We start from the raw sequence: 14,134 nt of genomic DNA on the forward strand, positions 1-14,134 counted from the left end.
AATGACACGTATTTTCGGTGTTCAATGTACATGTACCTAGTTAGTTGGACTTTTTTTTTTTATACTGAAATTAAGCAGAAAAAATTACAACAAGTTAGTTAGACTTTTAATTCACTTGTTTTTCATGAGATAGACATCTTTTTTTTTAATATTTATAATCAATGATAATCAATGTACAAATAATTAATGAAACGAACTCAATTTTTTTTTATATATTAAATATAGAGGAAGAAACATTACATAAAAATAATCATTGTATTAAATTTATTTCCATTGTTTAACAAAATATTGAAATAACGTAGCTCATAGACAAAAAAAACCGTATGAGCTAAGACATTGCAATCCTTATTGGATGCTATCACTTGCAGCCAATCCTTGACATTATGTTTTTTTCAAATACTTCTTTGTCAAGCACTTCAAATATCTTTTAAAAAAGGTCGTCTCAGAAGAGACACTGAGTTTGTTCTTTAACTTTAGAGAAGAAATTAGAATAGACGTGCTATTTTTTTACGGTGAAAATTAAATCTTATATTCACACAAATTAATAGCTATTTAAGCTATTTCAAAACATAATGATTTTGCTAAGTATCCTGCCATGGCATGATGACATCAACAAATAATAAAATGAAATAGAAAGCATTTTTATATCCATAAGAGGCAAACTGAAATGAACTAGAATTTGCAAAATTATCATTAATATATATGTTTCATAAATTTATAATTTTCACATGTTGGAGTCCCTCAAAAAATTTAAAGCCAAAATGAGTGAGGTTACAAGGAAATAGCCAAAAAAAAGAAAACTACTAGGGGGACAGGGCTAGGACATTCATGGTTTATCCTAAGAATCTTTCCCTCCCTCTATGTAGAATTCTTCAGACATTATAAGCTGTGAGAATTCTTCAATCCTTCTATAGTTTGGAAAGTAATCCAAGAGAAACCATTTCCAGTGAAAGTCCCTACCAATCCACACCCATTTCCTATGACATGTCAATTGCTCTGCATTCAGGTTCAAAAGAAAAGGTTGCCTGGCCACTGTTTGGTTAGGGAGGAGAAGCTTGGTTAATTCATTTACCCAAGGGATCCCCACCCCTACTTCTGCAAAAACGACAACAGTAACGTCGTCTCCAAGGAAGTCTTCTTTAAACACCTTCCTTAACAACAACAACATATCCACCTTATCTCCTCCAAGGTCCAGAAGAGACGCCAATAACTGGGACGTAACATCCATGTTAACACGGTATCTATTTTAATTTCCTAGAAACTCTCTGCCCAACACCATCCTCACAGCCTCATTAGTGAACATCCCAACCTCCTTACATACTGATTGTAGGGTTGGGTCTCTAATGGAGCCCAAAAAGGCCCTCTGGTCCTCCGCAGACATGCTTATCAAGCGGATAGGAGTGTTCATCTTGAGAAATTAGAATACCAAATTATACAACCTGAGCCTATAGACCTAAACCAGAGGCAAAATTTAACTACCATGAGCTCCAACGATTTATCTACCAAAGGCTACTTGAAGATGAAATAAGCAAAGATCATCTATAAATAGCTGAAGCTCTTGATTGTAATAATTCCTTCTCTAACCATATTAATTCCTTTAAATTTTTTTAAATCTTTCATACATCTCTGCAAATCTTTCCCATAATTGCACTAGTGTGCGAAATTGGAAACAACTCTAAACCAATACCAAATACCATATTGGAAGTCATGGGGGTAGAGTGGATTGCAGTTAACAACAAGACATATATTAAATGACCAACACTATCGACCGTGACACTTGATACATGTCTATTGAATCCAATTCCATTCCGGGCACTTTCTGGAGAACTACGTTTTCTTCAGAAATTTGGGCCGAAATAAAACTTCACTCATTGTTCTACGATCATCGAGCGGTTTAAAATCATTGATGGATTTTAGGTATGTGTGACGTGTCAATGAGGTCGCACTTATCGATACATCATGCAGAGTCCGGACTCAATGTGATGTGCCTTGTCTATTAATGGCAATGAATTCATGAAATCGCCAATAAAATATATATTTTTTCATAATAACAAAACAATAGCCAAACAAATTAAATAATTTTCAAACGGTGGATAAAAATTGCCAATACACTTAAATAATTTTTCCTTTGAAGTAAAAATTTTTGCCCATACACTTATATATTTGTTCCTTTAAACAAAAAACATTCACCTCCTACAATATATATTTTCCCCACAGAACAAGGTATTATTCGCCAGAATTTTATGGAATTTTCGTACCATAGAAAAAAATCACCAATAAATATTAATTTTTTTTCCTACTTTGAAAAAAAAATTCGCCATCAATATGAAAATTCCCCTTGCCCCCCAAAATAACGCCTGATTCGCCAGGGTTTTACACTTTTTCCCAGGGGGTGCTTTCTGAAAGTTATCCCTGGCCAAGACATTAAAAACGAAAATTTATTCTTGTTATGTGAAAAATGAAAACTAGAAACATAACAATATAGATTTAAGATCTCCAAGGTATAATTGAATTTCTCTTCTGAATTTTGCAAAAATAACATGCTATCATCAATGAAGTGAGAATTAATCATCACTTTATTTTGAGAGAAATAAATACCTTTGATAAGTTTCATATGGTTAGCTCTTTGGAGAAGTTATCCTAAGGCATCAACTATAAGCACATATAAGAACAAAGACAAAGGACATCCTTGCCATATAAAACATTGTAGTTCACAGGAGTTAGACATAACTTATTATTTACAATGATGTGAGCATTAACATCTTTAAATAACATTTGAATGTGATTTTGTATTTTTGTTCCGAATCCCAACCATTGTAGCATTTTAAGAATGAAAGTTTGGCAAATTTTGTCATAAGTTTTGTCAAAATCTAACTTTATCACCTAGGTATTTTGGCTTGATTGTTGGGCCCATTCAATAGTTTCCAATGCCAACATTAGGCTATCAAGTTTACATCTTCCTTTTAAAAATCTTGTTTGTTCAACCCTTACTATGTTTTGCACAAGTTTGATTTTGATTGCGAAAGCCTTAGGAATAACTTTATTGGAAGTGTTCAACAAAGTAATTGGCCGCTAACTAGCAATTGTATCCTCATTTCCCCCCTTAGGAATAAGATTGATAATGCCTTTATTGATGTTAGAACCTAAGGAGCCGCTTTGAAAAGCTTCTAAATAGAGCATATAGAACTCATCTTTAATATGATTCCACATAATTTGGTAAAATTCAGTTTGAAAACCATTAGAGAGAAAACTTTTATAAGATTTCATAGAGACAAGAATACGTTCAAGTTCTTTCAAAGAGAGAACACGATCTAAAAATTTGTTGTAACCCGGATCAATCTTATCAGGGATACATTTTTGGATGCCTTCTTATCTCTCTCTCTCTCTCTCTCTCTCTCTCTCTCTCTCTCTCTCTCTCTCTCTCTCTCTCTCTCTCTCTCTCTCTCTAATTGAGATACTTAAAAAAAGAATAGATCCTTTATCTCCTTCCGTAATCCTTTGAAGTCTGGATCTAATTTTGGCACCTTGCTCTTTGTAGTGATCTAATTTTTGTAGTTGAGTTTCAATAACAATAATAGAATTCTGAACCTTTTCATTATAAGGATCAATATTAAGCTGTTTCCTAGCATGTTCTAGTTGTTCTTGAAGTGAGTTTTCTTTTAGTTTACATCTTCAAGCTAGTCTCTTACCAAAGGATCAAAGAAATTCAACACATAGAGATAGGGCTAAACCCCACCTTTTAATCCATAATTTACCTTGTTGAGGTTTAGGGATAGAATTTCAAATTTCCACTAAAGCAACAACACATTCATTATTCTTAAGAAGGTGAATTGTTAGAGACAAAGAGATAGAGAAAAAATTAGGAAAGTGATCAGATAGAGTAGTAGAATAATCTACTTGAACATAATATCCAGAGGAAGAATTTTACACTTGAATGTTATGAGAGATATAAAACTAATCCAATCTACTCAACTTCCTATCATTCTCTTCTATGCAGTTGGTCCATGTGATCTAATTAATGTTATGCCTAGATATTTTGTTATGAATTGGATCAATAACTCCCATTAAGTTTTGACAATAAATCCATCTTTTAAATTCATCATGGATGAGCTTGAAATAATTAAATCAGCTGTAATCTTCATGCTATTCAACCATATTAAAATCCTCTCCCAACACCCAATCAACATTAAGGAGACTCCTAGACATCCAATCCCAAAGAGTTGATCTCTCTTTTGAACTGTTAGGAGCATTTATAGAACATAACCCAATAGGCTATCCATTAATAAAAGAGAGGACTCAAACACAGTTATGAGCAGGATCCTCTCACTTATCAGCCACATGCTTGGTGATCCAAGGGGACAGAGCAAGCATGACTCCACTGCTTCCAACATCATGAGATGTATGTAAGAAAAATACATCTTTCTAGAGACTAAATAGAGTTACATCTAAATGTTCCTTGCTGATTTTAACCCCTTGTAGGAATAACACATCCGATTTCCATTTCAATAATGTATCCTTGACTTTAAACTTTTGATGAGGGTGAGACAACCCTTTGGCATTCCATGATAAAATATTGCAACTCATGAGGAACCAACCAGAGTAACCTCATCCTCTTGTGGCAATACACCAAATCGATTATCAAGGGTCATCACATTTTCATTTTTTTGTCTATCATTTGAGGCTATAGGTGGAGACCTTGATCTTTGTCTAGGATAAGGAGAGGGAGATTCATTGTTTCATTCACCATTTGAGACTGCAAATGGAGATCTTGATCTTTGTCTAGGATTAGGAGGAGGAGAAATGGATCTAATAGGAAATTTCACCAAAACTTGAGAACGAGTGTTGGTAGGCTCTCTAGTAGTAGTGTGAAAAAGAGAAGACCAAGCCTTCCTCTTCCTAATAGTCCTCCATTCATCATTCATGATAGTATCTTTGTAAGAGGGCTAACCCAGAAGTCTCAGAAGGAAAATATTCATTGGGAGATGGGGGAGTCTTAGATTGAGAGTGAGGCGAAGAAGGATTTGTATATTTTGAAGGAGAATGAGGGGATAATTTACATACAGGGTTGGATGACATAGAGGGAGAGTGAGAAAACATAGACTTATTTTTCCTAGCAAGACAATCTTAAATTAAGTGGTCTTCTTGTTGGTAGAACAAGCAAGCATTTGGCTTATTTAAATAGACTATTGGCTGGTCTAATTCTTTAAAACCAAATAGTTTAATATTCTCTAGCAGGGGTTTCTTCAAATCAACTTCCACACACACTCTCAGGTGGGCTCTTAAATTGGAGAATTTATTAGAACTTTGTTTGCACTAGATACCATTACTAAGCTGAGCCTCAATATCTTAAAGATAAGGTTTGAAGGCTAGATTTAAGAAGGTTAATTCCAGCCACATAGGGTAACGAGATTGAGAAGGCTCTTTAGGATGGAAGTCAAAAGTCCAAGCTTGCAAATAACAAACCTGGCCACATATCACCCACACGCAATATTGTAAAACTACTTGGGCATGCTGTGCAAACCTAAACATGCAAGAAACATAACCTTTACCCACTCCCCTTATTATTTCAATTTCTCACCCTCTATTCCCCCAATTCATTTTAGCCCATTTTAAAAAATTTGCTTCAATAGGAATTCCTCTAATAAAAAACAAAATAATAGTTTAGCCTTGGTTTTTTGCAATTCATTCTACTATCTCATTAGGAGATTGAAATTCTAAGGTTTTACATTGACAGTTTGTTCTAGGGTCTTCATTTTTTTCCTTCCTTTTCATTGTTAGGGATGTGGGTATTCTCCCATGTCGTTATCTTTTCAGTCATTCCTTTTGGAGCATAGTCATCATCCATTGTTGCCAAATCTTGACAAGATTCCACCACCAAACCTTTCTTTGCTAGCCTAGCCTCAGATTTTAGCCACATCTCGAGTTGAAAACCTTTCCCTTCTACCAATGTGCTCTCGGATTTTATCATGTTTGTTATTTCTTTAGAGAGGATAGATGTAGAAAGGGGATTCATATGTTGGAATGAAAACCCAACGCCCCCAGTTTGCAACTCCAACACTAAACAATTTAAGAAATAGCAAATTGTTAGTGCTAGCCACAACAAAACCAACGCTTTGCAACTCCCACGACTCAGTCTAGAGTTTTAGAACCCTCATTTTTATTTCCCTTAGTTCACTCTTCCAAATGCTTTCTCAATCGATCATTAAACTCTATTTTATCAAAATATAATTAAATTAAAAAAATGTTCTCTACATTCCCTATTCACAGCAAACAATAACAAAATAAATAACTAACTTATTAAAGTTGTTAAAAATATTAAATATAAAATTTAACATTCTTATAAACTTTCTTTAATTCTTCATTAAAATTAAATAATTATATACATAAAATTACATCTAACTATATATATACAATACATGTTATACATTGCATACAATACATGTTATGCATTGCCTATATATACCTGCTACAGACAAGACCTAATAAATCATGAGATGCCTATATATACCTGCCTACGGACAAAACCTAATAAATCATGAGATCACTAGTTTCTTTGAAAAAACTGCACCATTAATATTCTTATAAATTTCTTCGAAGCACATGATTGTTTCAAAAACATATAATTTTTTGTTTTCAAACAACAAACCGGATAAATTATAGGCAGCTCCCTCCATGGGACTGCACGGGATCTGATGTAAAGAGCCTTGAAAATTCTTTGAATGTTCCAACTCAAAATTTAAACCGTTAGGTTCAGAATTTCTCGGCACTCCATTTTTAAATTTTGTTTTCTTGTAACTGAAGAAGGTTCTCCAAATTGCACTTGATAGTTAATGGGATCTAGTTTTCCAGCTCTGCCATGGGTTCTGCAATGGCATTCGGTATAATCAAATACTACCACTTACCCCCAGTTTAAATGGCATTTGGTATACGTAAACAATCATTTTCCACACTCAAACCAAACTCTACGTTCCAATCCATCAATGCTCAATGCTCTAAAGGAAGTCAATTGGAAGAGGCATTGGATTCACTGTACCAGCAAGGCAGAAAAGTATTAGCTCCCCAAGACTATGCTTCTCTCTTGCAGACATGTACCCAAACGAAAGCCATCTCAGAGGGCACTCAATTGCATGCCCACATGCTCAGAAGCGGGATTGAAAAAAACCGTTTTTTGGAAACTAAACTTGTGAGCTTGTATGTTGCCTGTGGAAGAATTTTCAATGCCAGACTAATTTTCGAAAAAATGTGCAGTGAAAATGTCTTTGTATGGAATGAAATGATCAGAGGATATGCGTGGAATGGACCAGAGGAGGAATCCCTTGCAATGTACTACAAAATGCAAGAGGTAGGCATAAAACCCAATAATTACACATATCCTATTATGCTCAAGGCTTGTTCAAGTCTATTGGCTTTGGAAGAGGGCAGGCAAATTCATTACGATATAATTAGGAATGGGTTAGAGTCAGATGTTTATGTGGGTGCTGCACTAGTAGATATGTATGGCAAATGTGGAAGTGTTGAGGAGGCACGCCAACTGTTTGACAAAATGTCTAAACGAGATGTTGTGTCCTGGAATTCTCTGATTGCAGGATATACTCAGAATGGATGTGCCAAAGAAGCTTTGCAGATATTTTGTCAAATGCAAGAGGCAGATGTCAAACCTTCTGCTGTTACCATGGCGATTGTGCTTCCAGCATGCACCCAACTAGCAGATTTGAAACAAGGTAAGTTAGTTCATAAGATGATTCTTAGATTGGGGTTTGAGTCACACGTTGCTGTTCTCACTGCGCTTATAGATATGTATGCCAAATGCGGGTGTGTACATAATGCCAGAATTGTGTTTGATAGAATGCCTACAAGAAATGCTATATCATGGACTGCAATGATTGCAGGATACGCACAGAATGGATTTGGTAATGATGCCTTAAACCTCTTTCATCAGATGCAACTAAACAACATCACACCGGACTTTCCGTCAATTGTAAGTGTGCTCCGGGGATGTGCCCATTCAGCATCTGTGCAACAGGGTAAGTCTATTCATGCCTACATAGTTCACAGTGGATTTGATGAGGATATAAATGTAGGCAATTCCCTTGTAGCTATGTACGCTAAGTTTGGAACTACAGAGGATGCGTTTCAGTTCTTTGATTCTATGCCTAAGAGAGATGTGATCTCATGGAATGCAATGATTGCTGGTTATGCCCAAAATGGGCATGCCTGTGAGGCATTGACAGTGTATCAACACATGCAAAACCAAAATGTGAAGCCCGATGTAACAACTATGGTGAGTGTGCTTCCATCATGTGCCGATTTAGCTGCTTTGCAACAAGGCAAGTATATCCATGGATATATACTTAGAAATGGACTTGAGCTGAGTATTTCGATGGGGAATGCTCTTATAGACATGTATGCCAAATGTGGGAGGGTACAAATGGCCCATCGGTTATTTGATAGAATGGCTGTAAGAGATATTGTTTCCTGGAATGTAATGATAGGAGGGTATGGATTGCATGGGCACAGCAATGAAGCGCTCCAACTTTTTTCTCAACTGCAACAAGATGGCATTAAACCAGATCACATCACTTTTATATGTGTTCTATCTTCATGCACTCATGCTGGTCTTGTGGATGAAGGTAGGCAGTTCTTCAATACTATGAACAGAGACTATTGTATTACCCCAAGGATGGAACATTACATATGTATGGTTGACCTTCTTGGGCGTGCTGGATATCTGGATGAGGCACAACACTTCATCAAAAGTATGCCATTTGAACCTGCTGCTGGCATATGGGGTGCTTTACTTGGTGCCTGCAGAATTCACTGCAATGTTAAGCTTGCAGAACATATAGCTGCACATCATCTTGAGTTGGAGCCTCATAATATGGGATGCTATGTGCTGCTTTCAAATATCTTTGCTGCAGCTGGAAGGTGGCATGATGCGGAAAAGGTGAGGGCAGTGCTAAAAGACACGGGATTGAAGAAGAACCCAGGACGCAGTTGGATAGAGATTAAGAGTAAGGTTCATACATTTGTGGGAGGAGACAGATCACATCCCCAGTCAGAGAAAATTTATGCTGTCTTGGGCTGTTTGATTAGAGAGGCGAAGAAGGAAGGATATACACCTGACAAGAGTCTTGTGAATCAAGATGTCGAAGAAGAGGAGAAAGAAAACATTATATTAAGCCACAGTGAGAAGTTGGCTATTGCCTTTGGGTTCATTGAAACAAGCCCTGGAACGCCTATCCAGATCACCAAGAATCTCCGCATCTGTGGTGACTGTCATTGGGCCGTCAAGTCCATCTCTAAGATTGTAAGACGAGAAATTATTCTGAGGGATATAAACCGATTCCACTGTTTCAAGGATGGATTGTGTTCTTGTGGAGATTATTGGTAATGATTATTACAACAATATCGATGAACTTCCATACTTATACATGTTTTTCTGAAGATTTCTTCTAGAAATGCAGACTAAATGTCATCGTTACACAAATAATGAGCTATACAATTTGTTAATACGAAGCCAGTGTAATAACTTGTGCCAGGAAAACGGTAGAGCTACACATAATAATAAATTTTTATGTTGTATCTGTATAATAGCATCACTATAATAAAAAAATGAGTAACTGTAGCTAATTCTTCAGATTTAGTTACAAAGTTTGTACCAATATACTTGCTAATCTCATTTTTCACTAAAACACCGATAATAAATCACTTTTCAGAGTAACGGTTGAGGTTGCACTAGAACTATGAAATGAAATGGGACAGAGATAGAGCATCTCTAGTTAAGGGATTGCAAAAGGTGTAAAATAGTTGAAAGTCACAAAGTTGACATCAATTTGGAAGTTACTGTTTTTGGCCGCAATCACTCATGCTTCGAAAGGTGCATTAGTATCTTACGAGTGCAATAATGTTATGTGCATGTGCGCGAGTGTCCTTAAAACTTGTCATGAGAAAACACTTGCTCCTATCTCTGTCACTGCAACAGTTGATTTTGATATAGCAAAACCCACTAGTTTGCATGAAGGGAGAAGATGTCGTGCCTAGGGGCACCTTTGGGAGCTTGCCTCAGTCAAGCGCCCATTAGCATGTTTCATTTTGAAGTATAGGAAAATGATAAATGTATGGTCTTATGAGTGCTGATGTATTTGACTATTAGATGGAGAAAGATGTAATGGATGGATTCTTTCTATTTATATCATTTTCTTTATTAGACATTCGCAGGGGAGAGGGACCAATACGTGAGCAGGTCTCAAAACATGCTATAGGATTTGGACAAAATGAGATCAATAGTGGTGCACTAAAAATGTCATGTCAATGCTTCTCTCAAAAATGTACCTCTAAAATTAAAAAAATAACCAATCATGTGATGCCACATTAGTGCACAAGTAAACATGACTTCGTGCACACCTATTGGTCTTATCACAATTTGGGACCATTTTGGACACCTTCACACAAATGCATGCTGCTGTGGCATCATATTTGACCATGTGGACTTGAAATGAAAATTTTTAAGTAGGGGACTTGACAAGTAAGTTGTATAAAATTGAGAAAATTTTGAAATGTCTACATAAGATTTTGAGAAGAGTGAAGTTAGGGTGCACATGTATAGGGCCCTCTCCCCTAGTGTGTCGATTGATTGTTGGAAAGATGTTATTATTAAGGCTGGCAAGGGAGATGATTGTGAGGTGGGGAAACACATCACCAGTGGTATTTAGGTGGACAAAAGCATGAATGCTAGTTTTTGAGGTGTTGACAAAACAAGGTGTTTGCAACAAAGGTAGTCTAGTTATGGTTACAAGAGATGTTTTCAAGATAGTTTGGGCTATAAGAAGGTAAAAAATGGTACAAAACATGTCTATTGTTGGTTATCACCAAAATAGATGCAAATCAAGGTGAAAAAGTGTGAAGTATGCACTTTTCATTTCTACGTTTTTTCTCCATTTTAGTTGGTGGGTGAGCTGCATCAAGTAAGCTAAAGAAAGTTTGAAAACAACAAATCCAATTCAATTCACACATCCACCACAATTCCAAAGCTCCTAGATATCCAAATACACAACAACATAGAACAAATCTAACCCATTAGTCTAACATATCTAAAAGCATCCATAAGTTTCAACATTAGTCTTATAGAAATTCAAACGGCATTCAGTTTCAACTAATCCTTATCTTTGTTACGAGGATCTATTGTTCTCAATCTTTGTATTATGCTTGTATATCATTCCTGCATCAACAATGCTATTGTCGTCATCTAACCAATTAATCATTGGCTTTTAGCTTGATCAAGGGAAAACTTTTATTTGTCTTATCCTTTAATAGCACCATATTATGTAGAATATGTGGCCAATCTCAATAGATCCTATAAGCAACTTAAAAGAGAAGTGTATCTTCTAAAAAGTATTTTTTCTTAGATATAGGGTAAGAAAATTTCAAAGAAAATGGTTTTCCCAATGTAGTTATGAGGTTGTAAGCCTATGTAAATGAGAAATGAGAAAAATCAAGTAGTGAAATCATGAATAATTTTTATAGGATCTTGTTTGCAATGTGTAAGCTGTAGCAAGAAGTCAAAGGTGAAAGCAAATGTACAAGGTCAAAAAAAGAGGGTATGGAACCAAGAGGTAAAATGTGTCATCTATCAACTTGGTAGGAAAGTCTTGTAAGGATAGGATTGTTAGTTGTTATCATTGAGTAAAGTGCATAAAAGTGCCACATATATCTAATAGGGTACTCATGGCCATTATATTTATCATGTTGGAGTAATGGTGAATCCATAGGTACATCAATCTATTAACAAAAACCAAAGAAACCTTCCACAAATGAGAGCTACAATAAAAAAGCTATGTTGCATCAAAAAAAGTAATCATAGTAATAACACAATAAAAAGAAATAACCTTACTATATTAGTAAGATAAAAATTCTTAAAAATCACAAGATTATACCAAGTGTCTTACTCCTATGAATTGGGACAAAAAAAAGTAACCTAAGTAAGGTTAAGACTAATGTGTTAATATGTCCTAGAGTCTAATTGGTTAAATAAAGTACCAAGTTCACACCAACACCCCCTTAAGTGCAACTCGGGGAGGTATTAATCTAATGCATGAAAAATCAAGAAATGGATCCCAACAACTAGGCTGGATGAGGTACTCATGTACAAATAAAAAGATCTGTCATAACAAGAGAAAAGAAAAAAATCTAATGGAAAAAGATCCTCAAAAATGTGAAAAGAGGACTCAAAAAGATGTTATAAGGAAGTTAAGTAGCGGAACAACTTCCTAAAATAATCTTGAGAGGAGGGTAATGCAAAAGCTTTTATAGATCTTTACAACAGTTGCAAAAAACAGAAATAGACATAATAACATTCAAACAATAACACTATGATTTACGTGGGGAAAACCCTTTCGAGAGAAAAAACCCACACTTCAAAAGCCGCCCAATATATTATTCAGCAATCAAAATAGATTACAATATACTTGTAGAGAAAGCTCTTCGTAGGAGTACCACTAATCAGAGATTCAGAGGTAACTCAATAGCCATAAGACTCTTACACACAACCTCTATCTCATGCACTTCATAAATAGGAGATACAATACAATAAACCATCAAACGGTATTACAAAACCATGGGCTAAAACCACCCAATAAGGTGTAGCCAACCTTATCTCCCTTCTAGATGCCCTATGACGTGTGTCCCTCCCTTTTACAACTCATTTACTTGTCCAATGTATTATATTTCCTATTTCAAGAGTACAAACTTCGAAAGGCTATAACTTGAGAACCGTGTGTCCTATTGACGAACTATTTGAAGCGCCGAAAAGCTCGCGAAGTGTTCTAATGCCTTGTAAGATGTTAATGCCCACTTTTCAAGGTGTTTCGGGGCCTCTAAAGTCCTCAAAATAAAATTTAAACCTTTCATTGGACCCCTCCAAAACGAAAAATTTAATATCTTCAAAACTAGTTGTGATCTTGTGACGTAACTTTACCAGAATGCTTATCTAGCCAACTAAAAGCTTTAAGGAGAATTTCACACCATTTTGTGCTCAAATGAAAACTTACTATAAATAGTAACCTTATGTAAATGCAAGGTTGAGACACCATTTTCCCAACAGATGTCCAAGGACAAATTCAACCAAAAAATTGATCACTACTAAAGATAACAAGATGATGCCAAACGTTTAGTGATGATTCTCACAACATGCTCCTTAGTAGGCAAATATTCTAAGAAGACATGATCACCATGGATAAGTTGTTAATAAAATGCATGTGTATCTTGACGTGCTTCATCCTCTAGGTTAAGTGAAATATTAATGGCACTTTGGTAATCACAAAAAAAAGTATAGTAGCCTTAAGCATTATACCACACTTAGTCATAATTTTTCAAAGCCACAAAAACATCCTAAATGACAAGAATTGTATCTTGATAGTTAAAATCAATGGATAATAATGCAATAGTGTTTTGTTTCTTGCAAGACCATGTGGTTGGACCAAAACCAAGGCAAAATACACACCTAGAAGTGGAATTCTATGAGTCAACAACACTTGCCCACTTTAAGTCAATGAAGCCTTCTATTTATGAAGCTCTTAGTGTGTACTAAATGCCAAAAATTGTGGTGCCCTAAATATACCTCAAAATGCACTTGGTTGCCTTCAGTGATTGTGAGGATCATAATAAAAATGGGAGACAAGCCAAAAAACAAAGGTTATATTAGGATGCATTTGTGTCAAATACAAGAGATTGCCCACCAATTTTCTGTACAAGGTAGCATCAACTCTAGGTGTGGTGGAAGTGGTAATCAATGTGACACTTGATTGAAATGGTGTAGAAGATAGCTTACAATCAACCATGCTAAAATGATGAAGTTGATTGACGAAATACTTATGCTAATGTATGAAGATAATCTTACTAGGCTAAAGAACCTATAGACCAAGAAAAAAGTGTAGAAGCCTAATATTTATTATGCCAAAGTGTTGCATCAATGAGTATAATTAGCACAACTAATTGCCTCAACCCAAAAGGATGGAGCAATACATTGGGACTAAATCATATAATTGACTATCTCCCTTAGAGATATATTCTTTTTCTCAACAACACCATTCCAGTGAATATAAGTAATTGAATACTAATGCTGAATGCCATGATCAAT

At 35.6% G+C, this 14,134-nt stretch overlaps 2 protein-coding genes across 2 annotated transcripts in view; one reads left to right on the plus strand and one right to left on the minus strand.

Annotated features, from left to right (window-relative positions):
- The window catches only part of LOC131069662 (pentatricopeptide repeat-containing protein At3g57430, chloroplastic), an 83,458-nt gene that overhangs the window by 54,709 nt on the left and 14,615 nt on the right, over nt 1–14,134 (minus strand). The gene's annotated exons all lie outside the window — the stretch shown is intronic.
- On the plus strand, nt 6,572–9,536 carry LOC131069663 (putative pentatricopeptide repeat-containing protein At3g23330). The gene is made up of 2 exons (XM_058005171.2): nt 6,572–7,721; nt 7,890–9,536. The coding sequence occupies exons 1-2, from the start codon at nt 6,914–6,916 to the stop codon at nt 9,389–9,391; spliced, it is 2,310 nt and encodes a 769-aa protein (XP_057861154.2). The 5' UTR covers nt 6,572–6,913; the 3' UTR covers nt 9,392–9,536.

This window comes from Cryptomeria japonica, chromosome 11 (genome assembly GCF_030272615.1).
Source record: "Cryptomeria japonica chromosome 11, Sugi_1.0, whole genome shotgun sequence".
Lineage (NCBI taxonomy): Eukaryota > Viridiplantae > Streptophyta > Pinopsida > Cupressales > Cupressaceae > Cryptomeria > Cryptomeria japonica.